The sequence below is a fragment of the Cnephaeus nilssonii genome (genome assembly GCF_951640355.1).
Source record: "Cnephaeus nilssonii genome assembly, chromosome: 18".
NCBI lineage: Eukaryota > Metazoa > Chordata > Mammalia > Chiroptera > Vespertilionidae > Cnephaeus > Cnephaeus nilssonii.
In genome coordinates, this window is record NC_137089.1 from 5,474,716 (window position 1) to 5,495,477 (window position 20,762).

The window sequence follows — 20,762 nt, forward strand, 5'->3', positions numbered from 1 at the left end:
GCCCTCCTGGGGGGCAGGCCAGGGCGTCAGTCCAGTGAGGCTAGTCAGTCCTGGTCCTGCCCTTTGCTGCAAACACCCCCAGGCTGTTTTCTGTATCCGTGAGTCTGTATCTATTCCACATATAAGGGATAGACAGTCTCTGTCTTTGTTTGATTTATTTAACTTAGCACAAGGCCTTCAAGGTTTGTCCATGCTGTCACAAATGGCAGGAGACTCTGGCTGCTGAGTGGGGGGGATGGGTTGGAAGGTGGGGAGGCGGGCATGCATGGATGTAGGGAGAACATTGGAGGAGTTTCTCTAATTGCTCGGGCACTCAGTGGTATATTTTAAAAGGTAGGAGCTTGAAAAGTATATATATTTAATTCTGCTTTAAATAGGTCCCAGGCATACTTTGGGGATATATATGTAAACTCATAGGATCACATCTTCATGCTTCATCTATTGAATGACTGTGATTGGCGCTATTTTCTAATGAATTTATAATTTACACCAGAAGGTGGCAGCATTGCCACAGAGCAGGACTTGGTGATGGCAGACACTTTCCTTGATTTGCTTTGGGACTTCTGAGTTCAAGGCTGGCCCCTCTCTCTGCTCTGCTCTCCCACCTCCCTCCCCTGCTTTCCCCTCCCCCTTTACTGCCTCCCCACTGCACTGATGTGGAATAGGCTAGGAGAAATGGGGCTGGGGCAGAGGGGGTCAACACTGGCTTCTTTTTATAGCTTCTAGAATCTTCCTTTTAAACACTGCATTGGTTGTATTGAATAATTCCCATAAAGAGCTCTGGGAGGAAAGACGTGAGTTATGGGGAACTTAGAGCTGTTTCCAGGGTTTCCAGAAACGCCAGCCCTTCTTTGGGATTTCTATGGGTTCTGTGGGAAATCTGTTGTCTCGTGCTGAGCCCAGGCAAGAGCCGTGAAGAGTCTGAATGTTGCTCAGTAAGCAGGGCATACAGTTTCTAAATGAATTCAGCCAAGCATGGGAACTTTTTAAAATATTGCAACCTGGTCAACCCATCAGATAGCAGGGCTGGTGCAAATGTTAGGGGGACTTATAATCTGATAGAGCACCTGAATTAATCTGAAAAATAATCGAATTATTTTAAATCTTAGAACACATATACTTATATGAATAGGGGGTTAAGTTTTTCCTAAGTTTCCTTTCCAAGGCCTGTGCAAAGCGATGGAGGAGGTGACTCAGCTGTGAATGCAGCAAGCAGAACTGATAAGCCTGGTCAGACCGACCCACCAGGAGTCAAAACATCATCTCATCAACATCATTTCCTTACCTGATGACTAAGGACAATAGCTGACATCTGGGGACCCCCAGGGCTGTGCATAGCTGTATTCCCTTCCCAGCCTCACCCTAGCCCTTCCGCTGTATAATCCTGTCCCCTGCTCATTGCTGTCAGACAGGATTTGAATGCTTGTAAACGCCCTCTCTTCTTGGTTGGCTGACCTTCTCAATAAATGTCTTCTGTGATTCGACCCTGCCTTCGTTATTGGACATGGCGACAGGCAGCCCAAGCCCATCCGGGGTTTCCTGGTAACAAAAATGTGGGGATTTGCTGTCTTCTTGGAAAACAAAGCCTGTCCTCATGAAGACTTGCCTCTGCACAGGTCTGGGCGTGGAGTTTAAGGTCACTGCTGGGCGTCTTCTACCGGACAACTCCATCCTCCTGCCTTCCTTTTTCTCGCTTTATTGGTTGTTAGTGAATCAAATTAAATAATGCCTCTGAAGAACCTGCCCCAGTGCCTAACACGTAGGTGATACTCAATAAGCTGTTCTTGAGTGAATTGAACACAGACAACAGTGAGGGCCGCCTTGGAAGCCTGGGTGTCCCTGCTGTGGTCCCACAGGCAGCCCCAGAAGATTGGGTGGGAGGAGGGGTCTGTGGTCTGGGACGCTGAAATCACTCCTCAATTTCTAGAAATCCCCAGGCAGTGGAGCATGTCTCAGGATGCCCCTCCCTCTGGTAGGGACTGGGCACTGCTCTTCTCCCTGCTTCACAGCCTGCAGTAGAGCACACATCATTAGTTGTGTGTTTTTTTAACATCAGGGGTCTTTGCATTTGAACGCAGTTAGCCCTGGGTTATCTGATTGGGCTTTAAATCCGCCTCGCCCCAGTTGTCACAGAGGGAACCAGACAGGGGTTTGCTGCCCTGACCCACCTTCTCTCCTCTCTGAGGAGGTGGGGAGCCTCTATGCTGACAGTCTCTAAGATTAGGGAGGAAGGGAGTGCTTGAATGGAGTGTGGGTAAGCTGTGCCAGGCCTTCTTCCTTGGCCTTTCAGGCCAGCAGGGGGCAGGAGAGTGCTCCCACCTGCCCCAGGTGTGCTGGGAGCAGAGGCAGGAGGTCTCCAGGCATCTCAAGTCAGAAAGGTGCTGCAGGGGCATGGTGCCCAGCTGGCCTTCGCGTGAATGTCTCTGTGGCTTTGCTTCTAGAGGACGTCGAGACAGTCCCCACGTGGGACCGGAGGCTTTCATTCCCCGGGGCTTGGCCTCTCAGGCTGTGTCCTTGCTGACTGTTCATCCCCTGGATACAGCGAGGCCCTGCATTCCCTCTACAGGCAGTTCCCTCCCTCCCTCCCTCAATAAGAGGGACCAATTATGCAAGTTCTATCAGCACTTTTGAGATAATTTCTTACAGTTCCTGTTTAATTAATTATGCTGGCCAATGGTTCTTTGTTAAAAAGTCTCCTTTTTATGGGGGAACTATGCCCCTGTTTCTGGGTGTGAGTCTGTACAGGTGTCCCTAAGAGACTGGGGACGAGCTTGTCATTCGATGAGTTGATCTGCATTGTTCACCGAGTGCACACAGATGCCAGGTGTTGGGGACACAGGAGTGAAATGTCTGTATTTTAATAACCGGCATCTCAGAAAGGTGAAACAGATCACCCCCAAACCTGGCTTACACCAGCACACATTTGGTTTACGTCGGCCTGTTCCCGTGGGTCGGGATTTGGGAGTGGCCTCACCTGCTGGTGCAGGCGTGGGCTCTCCTGTGACTGCATCTGAGGCTGGCAGAGGCCGCAGCCACCTGCAGGCTCACTGAGGCTGGGGCACGTGTTCTTTTTCTTTTTTTAAATAATATATTTTTATTGATTTCAGAGAGGAAGGGAGAGAAAGAGAGAGATAGAAATATCAGTGATGAGAGAGAATCATTGATTGGCTGCATCCTGCATGCCCCCCACTGGGGATCTCGCCCGCAACCCTGGGCATGTGCCCTTGACTGGAATCAACCCGGGACCCTTTGGTCCACAGGCCGATGCTCTATCCACTGAGCCAAACCAACCAGGGCGGGGCACGTGTTTTGAGGAAGGTTTCCCATGTGGCTGTTGGCAGGAGGCCTCAGTTCCTTGCCCACAGGTGGCCTGAGTGTCCCCATGACATGGCAGGTGGCTTCCCTCAGAGTAAATGACAAGAGAGAACGGGAGAGAGAGGGAGCGGGAGGAGAAAGTTTGATGCCTTTATGACCTAGTCACACACCCCGAAAACTCTGCGTCTTGTATTTGTTAGAAGTCAGTCGCCAAGCTCAGCTCCCAGGCAAGCTCAGCTCCTGAATGGAGGAAGGATTTGTGGACTTACTTTAAAACTGTCACATAGGCGTGTATATACATATCTTTAATTTCTTTATTGTTTAATGTGGCGGGCTGGCACGGCCATGGCATCCTCAGCCCCAGGGCGCCTTATGTGCCGCGCCAGCTCAGCCAGGTTCGGTGACCCTGAGAGGGGGCGGTGAAGCATTGAGAAAAGACAGACAAGAGGATGACAGCTGGGTCTCGGTGGGACGCTGCTTCTCTGATGGGGAGACAGCGCCTCGGACCACAAGCCGTGTCTTTATTTTACAGCCGATGCCACGAGGCACAGTGAGGGCGGGTCAGATGTTTACAACGTTCTGGTGGGCTTCGATCCCACTCAATCACATGCACCTGATCCAGCTTTGTTTACTTGCAGCCTCTATCACTCAGGCACGTGGGGCCATGTGTTTGGACCACAGGTTCAAGCTCACAACTACAGCTGTTGGCTATCATTGTCCTGGGAGGGCTCTGCCCTCCAAGCTGGGACTTGCACTTGGCCACGAGAGGACTGTGCCCTCTCATCAGTCCAAGGCTTGAACCTGTTAAACCCTGTAGCTGTGCCTCACAGTTTAAAGTATTACATATGTCTCCTTTTCTCCCATTGACCTCTCCCTGGCTGCTCCCCCCTCCCCCCCCCCCCCAGCACATGCCCTCACCCCCCTATTGTCTGTCCATTGGTTATGCTTATATAAATGCATATAAGTCCTTTGGTTGATTTCTTAACCCCCGTCCCTGCTCCCACCCTCCCCTGCCTTCCCTCTGAGGTTTGTTGGGCTGTTTGATGCTTCTATGTCTCTGGCTCTGTTTTTGCTAATTAGTTTATGTTGTTCATTATATTCCACAGATGAGGCAGATCATGTGGTATTTATCTTTCTCCGATTGGCTTATTTCGCTCAGCATAATGCTCTCCATGTCCATCCATGTTGTTATGAATGGTAAGAGTTCTTTCTTTTTTACAGCATTGTAGTATTGCATTGTGTATATGTACCCCAGTTTCTTAATCCATTCCTCTGCTCATGGACACTTAGGCTGTTTCCAAATCATAGCTATGGTAAATTGTGTTGCTATGAACATATGGGTTCATATATTCTTTCTGATTGGTGTTATATCTTTCTTTAAATATTTACCATCTGGCCCTTTATAGAAAGTTTGTTGACCCCTCCTCTAATGACAAGAGCAAGTTAATTTGAGAACTGAATGTCAGTCTTTTTTTAATTTTTTATTCTTACCCAGGATATTTTTCCCATCGACTTTTGGAGAGTGGAAGGGAGGGAAGGAGGTGAGGGTGGGGGAGAGAGAGAAACATTGATTGGTTGCCTCTTGCACTCGACCAGAGCCAGGGATTGAACCTGCAACCAAGGCTTGTGCCCTTGACTGCGAATTGAACCCACAACCCTTTGGTGCATGGGCCGACGCTCTAAGCAGTGAGCTACATCAGCCAGGGCCCAAATGTCGATCTTAAATGTTATCACCACAGAATAAAGGCTACTTTTGTGAGGTGATGGAGGTGTTAACCTAATTGCGGTAATCACTTTGTAATATATGTGTGTGTGAGATCACCACATTGTACCCTTAAATTTAGGTCTTATATGTCAATATCTCAATAAAGAGGAAAAATAAAGTAATAAAATTCAGCTTCCAGGTTCCCTTTGGAGACTGATTTAGAAGGAATGGAGTGAGGTCAGGACTCTGCGTTTCCACAAATGTCCCAGGTGATTCTGATGCAAGGGGTCCCCATGGCACCCTGAGCACAGCTGGCACACCTGGCCCGGAGGAGGAAGTGTGGGGGCTGCAGGTGCGGGGATGTGAGAGGCTCCAGCAGGAGTACCGTAGGCTCCACTGACCTGGCGTCTCCCCACCCTACACTCTTCACTTCGCAGATAGTGAACAGACACGCTTTGCAGAAGGTGAGTTCCAGGCTGGGCAGGTTCTCTGCTCAGACTTTGGGCCCCGCTGAGCCCTGACCCCCATTTGGGGATTAAACGGAAAGCCTGTGTGTCACCCCAACTCAAACGAAGGAGGCCTGGAAGGAAGGTTAAGATGGGTTATAAATTAATGGGTGATGGTGTGTGTGCAGTTTGACAGCAAAAGCCTTAGAAGTGACTTGAAGTAAGGCTTAAAGTGAAACAAAGGGAGGTGAACTCTGTAGCTATTTGGGGGACAGATTCCAGCTGGAGGAATTAACCAAAGGAAGAAATTCCTGGCATGTGAACAGCTGGAATGAGGGAGAGAATTCATCGGAAAGTGAGGTCAAGTGTTTGCAGGCCGTTGTTGATCGTTCTCATGACTTTGTTTTTACTTGAAGTGAGATTCGCAGGTTGTGAGGTTAGATCCCCAGTGAGGTATTTGATGCACTTTTGAAAAGGTGCTGTGTTTGGTTGTGGACAGTAGACAGGGCAGAAGGAGGAAGTCTGTTAGGGGATTGCCATCATCCAGGTAAGAGTTGATGGTGGATGGGGCAGGACGTTGGCCCTGGAAGTGATGAGAAGCGATCAGATAGACCCTGGCAGAGCCAACATCTGCAAGAGTGGTGTGACATGGCTTCCTACAGCTCTGACACTCAGGAGTCAGGAAAGTAATTCTGAGACGGGCTGGCTGGTAGGGAGTGAGGTGATGGATGAAGAAGTGAGAGGGAGGAAGCATGAGTGGTGCGAATCAGGGCAGCTGTCGGAGGCCTCCAGGGTAGAAGTTCTGGAAAGATGGGTCATCGTGCTCTCAGGGAAAGTGTAAGGACAAGCTTACCTTCCATTTTCCTTTAGTTTTCCATTTTCAGGAGGTGTATGGTTGGTGTCCCCACACTAAAGCTAATGGTCCGTGGAGTTGAGGACTTCGTCTTACTAACCTTGGTACCCCAACACCAGAAAATGAATAGGTGTAGACCCCAAACCTAGAAACTAGCTGGCCAACTGGCCGGCTCAGCGAGGGCTGGAGGACTCTGAGAAGCCTGTATCCTGTACAAGGATAGGGAGAGGGGCCCTTTATTCTGTGGGGGAAGCGTGGGCCACGGGGTTAGGAGTGTCCCCATGGCGGGGAGTCAGGATCACTGTGCTCTCACTCCCCGATGGGAGAAGGCATGGGCTGTGGGGTTAGTCTTGACTGAATTGTGCTTCCTCGGTGTAGAGGGCCCCCTGGGAAGGCACATGGGCATTTCTTTAATTATTGTCAGCTGAACTCAGGGCGACAGTTAGAGCCACGCCCTGGGAACATGCTTCCCCAGAAAGGCTGGGCATGTTATCAGTACTGACTTTTTACCTTTGTCCAGGTGGTAGTGTGGCTTTGATAGTTAAATCCAGTCAAGCACCAGGAGTACTTGGGCCTAAGCAAGAATGCAAATAAGCTCCTTTGATCCTAAGTTTTGGTGATACTTCCTGGTATTTGGGGATATAAAATAAACGCACTGCATGGGCTTGGGGTCCCTGACTCTCCACCAGAAGAGGGCAGCGTCCCACCCAGCTTCCAGCTTTATAAATCTATCTCTGCGTCTTCTCTCTTTCTTTTATTTCTCAATCCCTGGCCACCTCCACTTAGAACCGGTTCCTTCATCTCTCTGTGCTGGACGTGGAAAAGGGAGATCCCTGCCATATCTGACCCCCGCATCTGGTGCCCAAGGAGAGGCCAAAGGCAAGGAGAGGCAAGAGGCAAGGGATCACTCCAAGAATTGCGCGCGCCACAGATTTAAGGAAGTGTAAGGTAGGGGAGCTGATTGTTGTGAATTGAATTGAATTAGTTGGGTGTAAAATATGGGTAATCCTCAAATGCTTAAAACTAATCTCAAAGCTCAAGGATGCTCTGTTAAGCGTAGTCAGATTCTTGATTTATTTCTTAAGTTTTGTTGATGAAACGTGGGAAAAGGTTAGAAAGCAATTGGGTGACCAATACTCAGCAGAAAGTCCAGAGAAGATTCCTATTCCTACCTTAATTGGTGATGGCCTTGATTCAGGACAGGAGAGTTTAAGAATGTCTAAACGAGATGTGGCCACGGCCTTACAGCCGCCGCCTCCGCCTGCCCGCTGTTCCTGCAACTGTAGCCAAAAGCCCACCTGATAAAGATTTATCCCGTAATTATGAGCAGGAGCCAGAGTTTGAGGAAAAGAGAGGCAAACATCACCATGAGTGGGATGATTCAGAGTATGAGGAAGATCTTGCTCACAGTTTTGCAAAAATGACCCTAGCCACCAGGCCTTTAGGGGTAGAAGCAAGCACACAGCCGAATGTGAAAGTAACTTCTGCGCCGATACATTCCCCTTTACAGCAGACCTTACGGGAGGCAAGAGGAGCTGGAGAGGAGGAACCGGGGCATATCACAGCCATACCAAGTAGAAAAGGTTAAAGGAATTTCTCAGCAATTGCCAATAATTCTTTATCTTAAAAAATCTTTTTCTTTCCTTAAAAAATAAATAAAAACTGAAAAAATAAATAAAATAAAAACAGTAGACACCAGATCATTACTGGATTTTCCCCCCAAAAGCAAGAAGGAGGTGGGGGGAAGGGAGACACGTGGCAATCCAATATGGACGCCACTCCCCAAGAAAGCCATTTTAAAAGGCCTCATCTTCGCCATGGTTTTTTCCTGCTGGTGACTTAAAACTTTTACAAATTCATAAATGCATCGGGGATTTCTGTGCACTTGTTAAGGGAAAGGCCAGTTTAAAAACACAATTCGTGCAACTGTCCAGTATTTGGACATTTTAGATAGAGTTTTTGAGCTGAGCTTAACTTTTTGCTATGTATAGAAAAAACCCGAGACTGTTTTTAGCCTCAAAGATGGTGGCTATGAACTGGGAAAAAATACAGGCTGGTTTCCCAAGGCAATCTAAAGTATAATACTGAAATGTTGATCTGAGTATGCCTGGTATGAAGTCTAGAAAATAGAATTTGATCTATTAATTGAATATGCCTTATATTTTATTTGAAATGTATCCCTAAAAATGTAAAAGTATTATTGATTGGAGAAATGCTAAGTATTTAGTTTGCTACCTAAAATTTGAAGCTCTGAAAGTTTAAGGTTCAGATTGAATTAGGAGAAATTATATAAATGTGGTAATTAAATGCGTAAAGTATAACTTGTTTTTGAGAAAATAAAATACTGTGTTTTCTCTGATAATTAAGAATTCAAAATATGTTACTTATTGGTCTGATTTAAAAAGGAGGATTAATTCTGTGATCCAGTTTAAATTTAATTAATATTCTTTAAGATAATTTAAGTATATTGTTGTAGTGTACCCCCATCTTACAAAGGACGCCTCAAAAAGTTGAATTATGGAGTTATTTATTAAAGGCCGGCGGCATACGAGGGGCTAAAGCGCTTCAGACCTCGAAGTCCTGAACAGCTTGCCACATCTGGCTTATATGGGCAGAATATCACAAAGGTATCGATTACATCTTTGGGTCTGGAATGAGGAACCTGTTTCGAGAAAAGCATTTTTATTTTTTTTTCAGAAGTGAAATTGAGCAACTTAGTTATCTAAAGTATCTACGAATCACTGAATCAACAGAAACACATTATCTGGGACCATGGGACAATTTAGAATAATTGTGCTGTCCAGATTCTGGGATCACTGAGTCAATAGGAATGCACTATCTGTAGCTACTTAGATAACTCAGGATAACTGTGCTGTCCTGGTTCCCAAAATAATGAGCTTCAGTAACCAGTGAGATCACAATCAATGGGATATTCAAACCACCATCAATGGATTGGGATAGCATGCATAAGTTCAGAAAATCAAAATAACTTTCTATTGTTTTAGCAAACAAATAAGTACAGAACCCAAACAGCAGTTTCTGCTTGAGTTGATTGCTACCATACTTCATTCCCCACTGGTTTTATGTGCATGAGTCAAATCATGGACTCATCCTTATTAGTTATGGGATTGTACTGCCCCCTAACTTCAAGTAGTTTGACTGCATTAATTTTTCTAAACTGCCTGCTTGGCACAATTAGTTTTCTATTTAGTCATCCCACTTCCTTTAAGGGCATTCTCTGTTCTGTTCCTGCTCTCCCGTCCCCTGGCACATCTAGCACTTACTTGGCCCTGGACTTTTCTCACTGGCTAGCAAAAATGTTCTTACAGTTACCAAGGCCCCTAGTACCACGGTCCCCATTAGTACTGTCCTCACTGAAGTCCAGTTTCCCTCCTGCAGGCATTGAGTCTCCTCCTGGCCTGCGTGGAGCCCAGGCTAGGGATCTCATGGGTGAGGCTGCTGGCTGCCAGGATCCAGGCAGTTTCCTGGTGCAGGTGCTGGGAGTGGTGTAGCCAGGTCTGGACGCCGTCTACTTTAACAGCCATGGGTGTGCTCAAGATAACAGTCTAGAGTCCCTTTTAGGTTGGGGTGAGTCCTTGGGCAGTGAACTTCTTTACCCACATCGAGTCTCCAGGCTGGAAGGGATGTACAGGGTCCATGGCGGGCACTGGCAGAGCGTTTCGAACAAGCTTATGGGTGGCTCTCTGGGTATACTGCAGAGCCTGTAAGGACTTGAGCAAGGGAATGGTTATGAATTCCAGCTTTCAGTTTCTCCCTGGCCCTGGGAAGGATGGGGGGAGGTCTACTATACATGATCTCAAAAAGGGGGGAACCCCTCCTGGTAGAGGGTACACCTGGCCAATAAGAGGGCGAAGGCAGGAGGTTGGTCCAGTTTTCACCGGTTTCTAGGACAAATTTAGTTAAACTCCTTTTTAGAGTCCTGCTCATGCCTGTCCTGAATTTTGTGGCTGGTATGCACAATGGAGTTTCTAATTTATGCCTGAGGCTTGAGCTATACTTTGAGATACCTTAGCTACAAAGGCGGGGCTGTTATCTGATCCTATGACTACTGGCAGTTTGAATCTAGGTATAATCTCCTGGAGTAATTTCTTGAGAACTATAGAGGCAGTTTCTGTCCTAGTGGGGTATGCTTCAACCCAACCCGAGAAGGTGTCTATGAGAACTAGCAGGTACTTGTACCTGACGTTGGTGGCTTAATCTCTGTGAATCCACCTCCCAATGCTCTCCTAGGGAATTTCCCCGGGGCCCGAATTCCCAGGGGGACCCTCTTACCTTGCTTAGCATTTACCTGTGCACAGACAGTACTTCTAGTGACTATGCTTTTAATTATCTTATCTAAACTCGGTATATAGTACCTGCCTCTCAGAAGTTCAGAAGTCTTGGTGATGCCTAGGTGGGTAGCCTGGTGTAAGTGGGCAACTAACGTCTGACCTAGAGCCTCTGGGACCAACAGTCTGTCATCTGGTAGGGTCCACCAACCAACTGGTCCTTTGATGGCTTGCTTCTGTTCTGCCAATTCCTCCTCTTGTTTGGTGTAGGAGGGTGTCTGTGGTAGGTCGGGGTCCGGCAGGGTTACTAAGACTTTTTTTTTTAAATATATTTTATTGATTTTTACAGGGAGGAAGGGAAAGGGATATAGAGCTAGAAACGTCAATGAGAGAGAAACATCGACCAGCTGCCTCCTGCACACCCCATACTGGGGATGTGCCCACAACCAAGGTATATGCCCTTGACCGGAATCGAACCTGGGACCTTCCAGTCCGCAGGCCGACGCTCTATCCACTGAGCCAAACTGGTTTTGGCGTTACTAAGACTTGTAAAGGCCCCACTGGTTTTTGGGCGGCTTCCTTGGCAGTTTGGTCTGCGGCTCTATTTTCTCTGGCTTCAATTGTCTCTCCTTTCTGATGTCCTTTGCAGTGCGCTATTGCAACTGCCCTTGGGAGCCAGATGACCTCTAATAAGGCTAAAATCTCTTCCTTATTTTTAATGTCCTTTCTGGCTGAAGTTGGTAACCCTCTTTCCCGGTGGATGGCACTGTGTCCCCATCGAAGGGCCTGGGTTAAGGCCAAAAGTTTAGCTTTTTGTACTGATGTCCCCCTGTTCAGAGACTGTGCCCAAATGGTGTGGTCCAGGGTGACTACCGCTGCCCCTGCATATCGGATCCCATCCTGAACATAACTGCTCCCATCCGTGAATAGTACCTCATCTGGTGATGATAGCGGGACATCTGACAGGTCTGGACGAGCTGTTTGTACTGCATCTGTTACCTCTGTGCAGTCATGAATGGGTTCCTCCAGATCATCATCTGGGAGCAGGCTGGCAGGGTTGATGGCCAGTGTCTTATAGAACTGAATACAGGGCTGGTCCAGGAGAAGAGCTTGGCACTGGGTGATCCTGGTGTTTGACATCCATCTCTCTGGAGCACCTCGAAGGAGGGCCTCCACAGCATGGGGTGTTGTCAGGGCTAGTTTCTGGCCCAGAGTCAGCTTATCTGCCTCCTTTACCAGCAATGCTGAGGCGACCACTGCCCGGAGGCACGCTGGACACCCTGCTGCCACGGGGTCTAGTATCTTAGACAGATAGGCTACAGGTCTCTTCCAGGGACCTAGAGTCTGAGTGAGAACCCCTTTGGCAATGCACCTTACCTCACTCATGTAAAGGTGGAAGGGCTTCGTGACGTCTGGCAAGGCTAGGGCAGGTGCTGAGACGAGAGCCTTCTTTAGCTCCTCAAAGGCCCGTTGTTCCACTTCGGTCCAGTTCAGCGGCTGAGCTGGAGTGGCAGTGGCTTGCAATTGGACTACTACAGGCGCTTGATGACTTGCCAAACCTGGGGGGTTGTTTTCTGCCCAGACCATGGGATAAAGATGCTGTAATTCCTCTAAGTAGGTGGAGGCTTTACGCTCTTCCTCTGGCACCACTTTTTCCATTTCTTGCAAGAGATGTTCCTCTGAGAGAGGATAGGTTAAAAGAATACAGGCAGGGGAGGATGTAACCTGACCTTGGTTCCTTGGATCCACGGTGAGGTGTGCTCCGTCCCCCTCAAAGGATATGGTGGCTTGTAGTTTCTGCAGGAGGTCACTTCCAAGTAGTTTCTGAAGGAGTTCACGTACAAGTAGGGGGTACGGGCATTCTGGCATGACCAGAAATGAATGTGTTACCGTATTCCTTCTGAGGTCCACAGTCCTTTTTGATGTCCAAGGAAAACAGACAGTTTGTCCAGTGGCCCCCTGGACTGATGTCCTCTTAGAGGTAATGGGTCCCATCGGCTCTGTCAAGCCTGAATAGGCTGCCCCAGTGTCCACCAGGAAACTAACAGGTTTGCCCCCCACTTGTGAGGTTACGCTGGGCTCCTGGGGGCTTAATGGAATGGAGCCCCGGCCCTGTCAGTCCTCTTCCTCTAAGTTAAAGACCCTTGGAGTCTGAGTCTCCCCTTTTGCTTCCCTAGCTAACTTGTCAAGACATTCTCTCCTGCAATGCCCCTGCTTGCTATAATAGGCATACTAATTTCTTCGTATTTGCTGCTGGCCTTTTCTTTCTTCCAACATTTCTCTGTTCCCCTTCTCATCACATACACAAACCTTCACAAATTTCACAATTTAAAATTAGCCTTCAAACCTTCTTTCTATGTCCATGAAAAATGCATAACCATGTCTCAGACCTTAAAATATTCAGAAAAGATAGGGGGAGGAGGGAGCAGGGCCAGCAGCTGGTTCCCAGGCCTCCAGCCGCTTGAATTTTTAAACTGCCACATTTTTCCTAGAGATAAAGATCTCAGTTTCTGAGAAGCCTGAAAAGGGGAAGGGGGAATTTCTAGCTGCCGCCTTTAAGCCCCCTAACAGAACACGGTGAAAAGTGTCCAAGGAGTTGCCAGGGGTTCTTGGGTCTCACTGGAGTGCAGGGGGTCACAAGGGTATTTCCCTCCTCACAGCAGCCTCCAGCTACTCAAAACCCTGTCAGTTGAGGGCTAGCTGTCAGAGCACTCAGCCTTAAATAAATTAAATGTTTCTTTTTTTTTTCTTCTTCTCATAGACTTCCACACTTACATGAACAAATAATTATACCCAGGCCGAAAAACAAAATATCAAACAAACATCTGTACTTATACCCTTTCAATAAACAAGTACTCTTACAGTCTTGGGATCTGAGCAGATAACAGGAACACTGCCCAAGTCCCCTGATGGGGGCCTAAGAAGAACAGACGTGGGGGCCTCCCTTTTTGCTTCCATTCCTGGAGGTTTTGATCCGTTGGACTCTTGGCTCCCACAGAGAACTTTTTGTCCCCAGGTGGTTGTCAGAACAGGTGTTTCTGTAGAGGGCTGAGGGCTGAAAGGTCCTGTTCTGTCATCTTAATGACGTCATTCTTTGAAATGGAAAGTGTTTAAAAGCAGAATGAGAATGTCATCCAGGTTGACAACTACAGGTTTAGGACTACAGGTGGATGACTACATGTTGACGAGTACAGACTGATGAGTACCCATCCAAGGCTCCTGACATCTGGACATGAGGCACTTCATAATTTTCTAGTGAATCATGGTCCACCTAGCACAATGATGCAGGCGTCCGGATTGTTATTTAACCATCTCATGCCCACCTTTGTGACAGCCTCACTCTTGTTCTGTTTCAGTCACAGCAAGACTCGGTAAGATCTTAAAAAGCAAGGTCTTTGCAGCACTGAACACAGGTAGTTCACATAAACACACACACACACTCCAGGAGGACTAACCATCATCATACAATGTGGCCAGCTTGATGTGAATGGTGGTGGCATAAGGAAATGCGTACATTTGGTTTTGGAGGGGAACTTACCTCCTCTTTGGCACTTCCTACAAGTTAAGCAAGTGTTCATTGGTCCCCTGACCCAGCAGGGACTCAGGTCTAGGTATCTCATCTGTTCACTAAAGACCATCCTGGTGGACAGTTATTTAAGGAAGACCAAGGGCCCATTCCAGGTAATAGGGGGGCCATTTGCACCTGCATGTGACTTCACTGTGTAGATACAGCAAAGGCCTATGACACAGTCAAGTCACTGCCAACTTCCTCTGAATGACACGTGAAAACTGATTTAATCTCATCTGTAAGGCCCACCTGATCTTTATGCTTCTCTTCTATCTGCCACTAGCAACATGCCCTCCATGTTTGAGAGAACTACCAAGAAATTGGTCAAAGAGATCGGAGATCATAGGCTCAGACCTGTCAAATGCTTGGAGAGGGCCACCAAGATACATCGGTTTTCTCTAATTCAGAGGAAGAAGGCTTGCTCTCGGTTTTGGAAACAACCCGATATCCCACTTGAGGTCTCCCTCATGCACATCCTCGAACCAGGTTCTTCGATCCCAGGTATTGTCAGCCACGGGCATAGGAGGCAGGGGCTGCAAAGCAAGGGTGCAGGGAGAAGGGTGCAGCAGGCAAGACATGCTGAGACACCCACACAGGGAGACCGCATCATTCCTTAGGGTTAGGACAGTATCCCTGTTATCCAGCCCCTGGGTGGGTTCAAATGTCCTCAGGATTCAAACGTCCTCAGGAGTAATTTACACTCAAAATGTTGGCTGATGAGTTAGCTTCTGGGTTTAGAGATGTTGAGTAGGAGAGCTGGGGCGAGCTAGGGCTCAGTCGCTCCGTTTCCATGCCATTTCCCAGCTGTTCCAGAGGGAATTCTTGGCTGAACCTCAGGTACCTTGTCTATTTCCAGATGCTCCTGTGAAAGTGTCTTCCGACTTCACTGATTCCGTGGTCAGGAAGCAGCAGGCGGCTGGGAACGTGAATGCTGGGGCAGAAGCGGGCTTCTCGGAGGAGACTACTGTGTGCCGAGGGTCCTCCCTGGAGTACCAGATTGTTAGCACCCCACACGAAACCTGGAAGGAGCTTCAGGAGAGGTGAGGGCAGGGGGAGGGACCTGGTCAATGGGTCCCACGCGGAGCTCTCCTCGTGGGCAAGGAGGCTCAGAATGAAGAAAATGACACCCCAGATCATGCTGCTCTTTTTGGATGTCCACCTGTTCATTCCTTCATCAAACAGTGATTAGTTATCTAAGTCTTCATTAAAGCCAGGGTTGTCACCTGGCTGGTGTGGCTCAGTGATTGAGTGTCAATCTATGAACCAGGAGGTCACGGTTCCATTCCCGGTCAGGGCACATGCCCGGGTTGCAGGCTCGATCCCCAGTGTCGGGTGTGCAGGAGGCAGCCAATCAGTGATTTTTCTCATTGATGTTTCTATTTATCTCTCCCTCTCCCTTCCTCTCTGAAATCAATAAAAATATATCAAACAAAGAAAAAGGTGCAGTTGTCCATTACTATGCTGTTTTGTGGTAAGACTAGAATAATAACAAGACAGATAAAAATCCCTGCCCTAAACGTATTTACTGTAGCAGGGGACATGCAGTGAGTGAGAAAAATAAGCAATAAAAAATAAGTTAAAGCATTAATTTAAGTGAGGAAAGGCTCTGAAACTCTGTTTAAACAAAGTATGGCTCAGAGTCTTAGAATTTAATTTACCTCAGTGCGTGTGGGAAAAGACATTTTAGAAACAGAGATTTCAATTTAAAGAGTATTTCTTTCTTTTAAAAATATATTTTTAATCGTTTCAGAGAGGGAGAGGGAGACAGCGATAGAACATCAATAATGAGAGAGAATCATTGATTGGCTGCCTCCTGAAAACCACTATTTGGGATTGAGCACGCAACCCAGGCATGTGCCCTGATTGGAATTTGAACCATGACCTCCTGGTTCATAGGTTGACACTGAACCACTGAGCAACACAGGCCAGGCCTAAATAGTATTTCTACCAGTGCAAAGGAATACTAAAGTAACTAGTGAAAATCCCAGGGTATTGGAGTCTGAAAGTAACTTTGACCGGGCGTGGCACAGTTTCTCCTGGTGTCCTATAAGACTTATTAAAACTAACATTTACAAAGACTTTATGGTATAAAAGAGTATTTGGGTTTTAGCTGCAGGAAAAGAAAATATAATTTGTCCTAGAAAATTTTCAGCAGTTTAAGAGTCTCCAATTTGAGGGATACTTTTTATTATCTAGCACCAAGAAAAAACTTGAGGTCAAACTTGCAATGTGAAAAGAAAGGCAATGAGACATTTTTGGTAAAAGGATGTGGGCACGTGAATGTTTCACCTGAAGGCAGGTGCCGACTATGGGGGCCTGGGAGGGTAGTGTCAGGAGCTTGTGGAAGAGGGCTGGAGGGAGGGGCCTGTTTAGGTCTCTCTGTGGGGCTAACAGTTGAACTGAGACCTGCAGAATAAAGGGAGCAAAGAGCAGGAGGAAAGTGGTCCAAATGAGGGGTTTGAAGCCTGGGCCAGGACCAGCTTGGCATTTTCCGGAGCTGCGGGCAGTCAGTGAGGTGGGAGCTTAGCCAACCAGGATGAAGGTGATAGAAGTGAGGCTTGGAGGTGAGAGAATGTCAGATGACACAACATCTTAGAGACATGGTAAGGGCCTTGACTTCCCCCAAAGGGCGATGGGGAAACCCTCACTGGAGGCTGTGACCTCCTCCACTGAGAAGCAAAGGATCTCCCAGTATTCCTCTCGGCTCTCTACAGGGCGCCAACCCGGTGGGGCCTTTAGTGGAATGAGAGTTGAGTCTGAGAACGGAAATGCAGATGAAATCCATCTTCGGTACTTTCAACCCGTCATGTCCCCACCCAGACCTGCACCTTCACCGAAGCCCTCCCAGCCACCTGCCAGGGACAGTGACTCTGTCCACATCCCCATGTGCTTGTCCTGGAAACTCATCCAGCAGCGTCTCCTGCTTCATCCCCTTTATCCGTTTGCCCCCACCTCACCCTGACTGTGCCTCTGGACAATGGTCAGGCTCCCAAGGGACTGTTGTCCACCACGTGGACCTGTCCACGCCCGGCCTCTTCAGGGGGGAGGCCCTGGCACTGGACCAATATAATTTTGGAAAATGCCGATGCCTTTCACAAAACAGCCTGTGTACTCTCCTTCCCACGCCCCATCAGAAAATGGGGGCCCCTCCACCCTGCGTAGCAAAGATGTTTCACTCTCTTTGGTAACCTGACCCATGTGGCAGGATCTTTCTACCTGCAGCAGGAACACCCCTTCCAGGTCCCCAGGAGCAGGGTGACCCAGGACCCCCGGGAAGGCATCTCTTCCCACTCTGACCCTCTCCTCCCTGCAGGAAACTGCTGGACCCAGAGCCGGCCTTCCTGAAGCAATGCCGGGAAGCAGGGGTGAACCTGTATGTTGTGACCGACACCGTGGAGCTGCTCAACAGCGCTGTGTTGCAGGATCTCAGCAGTGCGAATATCAAAGGAAAATTCTCCATCTCTGGGAATATTTGTTTCCAGGTTGAGGTGGGGGCACTGATTGATAAAATAGCAAGTAGATTTAATTATGTGGCATTACATTTGCTTTGGGTAAGGGATGGATTCTGGCAAATCTAAAGGGGTTTTATGCTGGAAGAAATGAGGGACCCCACCACCAAACCTCAGTGGTTGATGTCCGCTAAATGCCGTGGCCTCCTGAGAAGAATGGGTAGAAGCAGGGAGATTTAAATGCCTTCAGGCTCATAGAAATGATGTAACTCACTCACAAAAACCAACGATAGTACTTTCAATTATATAAGTAAATTCATTTATCACAATGTACTCTTACACATTATATATTTTATGTGTAGTTTGTCCTCACTTAGAAGAATTAGTAACTCAAGGAAACCAACGGAATTCTGAACGAATTTCCCCAAGGTCGGTGATTTTGTCTCGGAGGAGGGGAGTTTGAACAAGTGAAACATTGCTCCAGTGTGAAGGGTGTTTGACCTTCAACTTTGGGTTTCCATCTGCTTGGGCTGGGAAACTGGCTTTCTGAGAACAGGGGACAATCCTGTGTCATTCGGCCCTGCCCCCCACCCCCACTGTCACAGCTGTTCCCAGGCAGACAGGCGCTAAGTGTGGGCCATGGGCTGTGATGTCATTAAGCAGTTGGTGTATCACCTTGGTCATGGCTGCATCAGTTTTGTGTTGGTCAATCAGACAAAAGATCAATAAGGAAATGGAGGACTTGAGCAGCGCCATGTAGATTAATTGAACTGCCTTCCCTAACAGACAGAAACAGGACATGCTGCGGAGTAGCACACATGTTCTCCCCACGCACACCCGGAGCATTTTCCAGCCTCCTTATCAGTCTGACCAAGTTTAAGAAGCCTGAAGTTACAGCAGATATCTTTTCTGGCCACAGTGGAATGAAACTAGAGATCAATAACAAATGGAAAACTAACAAATTCACAAATATATGGACATAAGAAATACACTCTTGAACCTCCCATGGGTCAAAGAAGATACCACAAGGGAGATAAGAAATAAGAAATATCTGACTTCTTTCAATATCCTCTCACTTTTAATATATTTTCTTTATCTGTCATTTTCTGCAGTTTGAATTCATTGGTCTAAGATTTTAAAACTTATTTTTATTGCTTGGAGTTTTCTGAGCTTCCCAGATCTGTGATGTCCTGTCTGATATTAATTTGGGGGAAATCCTCAGTTATTATTGCTTCAAAGATTTCTTCTGTTCCTTTCCCTTCTCCTTATATTATCATTACATGTATGTTACAGCTTTCGTAGTTGTCCCACAGTGCTTGGACATTATGTTTCATTTTTTAGTCATTTTTCCTTTGCTTTTCAGTTTTGAGATTTCTGTTGACATTTCCTCAAGTGCAGAGGTTTTTCTCTCACTTGTGTCCAGTCTACTAATGAGCCAAACAAAGCATTTCTTTATTTCTCTTGTAGTATTTTTAATCTCTCTAGCATTTCTCTTTTATTTTTTTCTTACAATTTTCATCTCTCTGCTTACATTACCCATCTGCTCTTGCATTTTGTCTGTTTTCTATTAACTCTCTTAGCAAATTAATCACAGTGGTTTAAAATTCCCAGTCTAAGAATTCCAATATCCATGTTATAATTGAGTCTGATTTCAACTTGATCTGTCTTTTAAAATGTTGTTTATTGCCTTTGAATATGCCTTGTAATTTTTGCTTTTGTTGAAAGTTGGACATGATACATGTGATAAAGGAACTCTGGTAAACCGGCCTTTAGTGATATGGCGGTAAGATGAATGAGAAGGGAAGCACTGTGTAGTCCTTAAAGGGGTCCCAGTGTTTTCCTGTTAGTGAGCTGTGCCCCTGGGCTGTGAACTCACAAGAGCTTCTCCGTGCTCTCTCCCGTCTTGGATGGGGCAGGAGGGCAGAGGGAACTGGATTTGGATGATGCCTTTGCCCTGCATGGAAGACTAGAAGAGGCTGGAGTTGGGTATTATCCTTTTATCAATTGCTTTGGCTCCTATAAAGAGTAGGAAAATGAAACCCTCATCATCCACAAGAGGAAGTGACTGGATGTACTTGAATCTGAAAAAATCAAATCATTGGAGTATCAACATGAAATTGAGGGACATGAAGGTAAATATGAGATGAACCAAGGAAAAAAGAGCAGGAACTAGAAACCAGGAGTAGAGAGGGTGAGAGCAGGGGGCTACTGATCCCTTTTCTCATGAGCTTTCTAGATGTATTTGACTTTAAAACGACATGCATGTACGACAGTGTCACCTGGCTTCTGTTCCCAGGGTGAAGGACAGGGAGGGGGTCTCAAAGTGAGAGAGAAGAAGCTGACTGTGCCGAAGGGCTCGGTGCTGGCCTATAGGAGGAAGCAGCTGATTTTCTACAGTGGAGAATGGGGTAAGCAGAGGCTGAAGGAGGCGGGTGGGGTGTAGGGACCTGCTTCTTCTGGGAAGAGAAATGAGAAGGGGAGACCATCATCAGGCAACCTTGGCTTCTCTACCTGTTCAGAGAGAAGCAGCATTTCCCAGCTGTCCAGGGCACACATCACCACTAACCACAGCCACTCCCAAGCATGGCCTGACTGAAATGCTGCTCTGGGAGGCAGAGACAGTATCCTACATGGAGAGAGGCATAAGGGTGCCCAACGTGGAGGTGTGCTTAGCACTGGGCGAAGCATGATCCTACAACCACCCATCTCTATTCCAGGTCCCCCCACTCTCAGCAGTGCACCTGGGCAGCCACAGAGACCTCCCAGATTACCCATACCCTCACGGTAAAGGCCATAACATTGGCACAACCATGAGCAAAACTGCAGAGGCAGTGCCCTAACCATAAATGCAGGATTGTGTCTGCATCTCTCCCTCCCTCACCTGCCTCAAGATGCAACTTTCCCCAACACACACTGGTTCCGACCTCACACCAAATACAACTACAAACAGGGTCGGATAGTGGGTGTTGTAAACACAACCAGATCAGGGTCCTTGGCCTCTCCCTGCCCAAATGTGGAGTCCCAGGGAGAGGTCAGCCGAGGAGGGTCCAGCTCCTCAGAGACCAGGGGCTGCACTCACCATACAGAACACTTTCCACTCCTCCCTCCCTCCCTCCCTCCCCCCCCCCCCCTCTCTC

At 47.5% G+C, this 20,762-nt stretch overlaps 1 protein-coding gene across 1 annotated transcript in view; it reads left to right on the top strand.

Annotated features, from left to right (window-relative positions):
- Positions 1 to 14,325: 14,325 nt before the first annotated feature.
- The window catches only part of LOC307114098 (gasdermin-C-like), a gene marked incomplete at its 3' end in the record, with an annotated part of 31,669 nt that continues 25,232 nt past the window's right edge, over positions 14,326 to 20,762 (top strand). The window contains exons 1-4 of the mRNA XM_079796300.1: positions 14,326 to 14,677; positions 15,033 to 15,216; positions 17,490 to 17,664; positions 19,922 to 20,033. Coding sequence (XP_079652426.1) covers positions 14,464 to 14,677; positions 15,033 to 15,216; positions 17,490 to 17,664; positions 19,922 to 20,033 — 685 coding nt within the window. The 5' untranslated portion in view covers positions 14,326 to 14,463. The remainder of the gene's footprint in view (positions 14,678 to 15,032; positions 15,217 to 17,489; positions 17,665 to 19,921; positions 20,034 to 20,762) is intronic.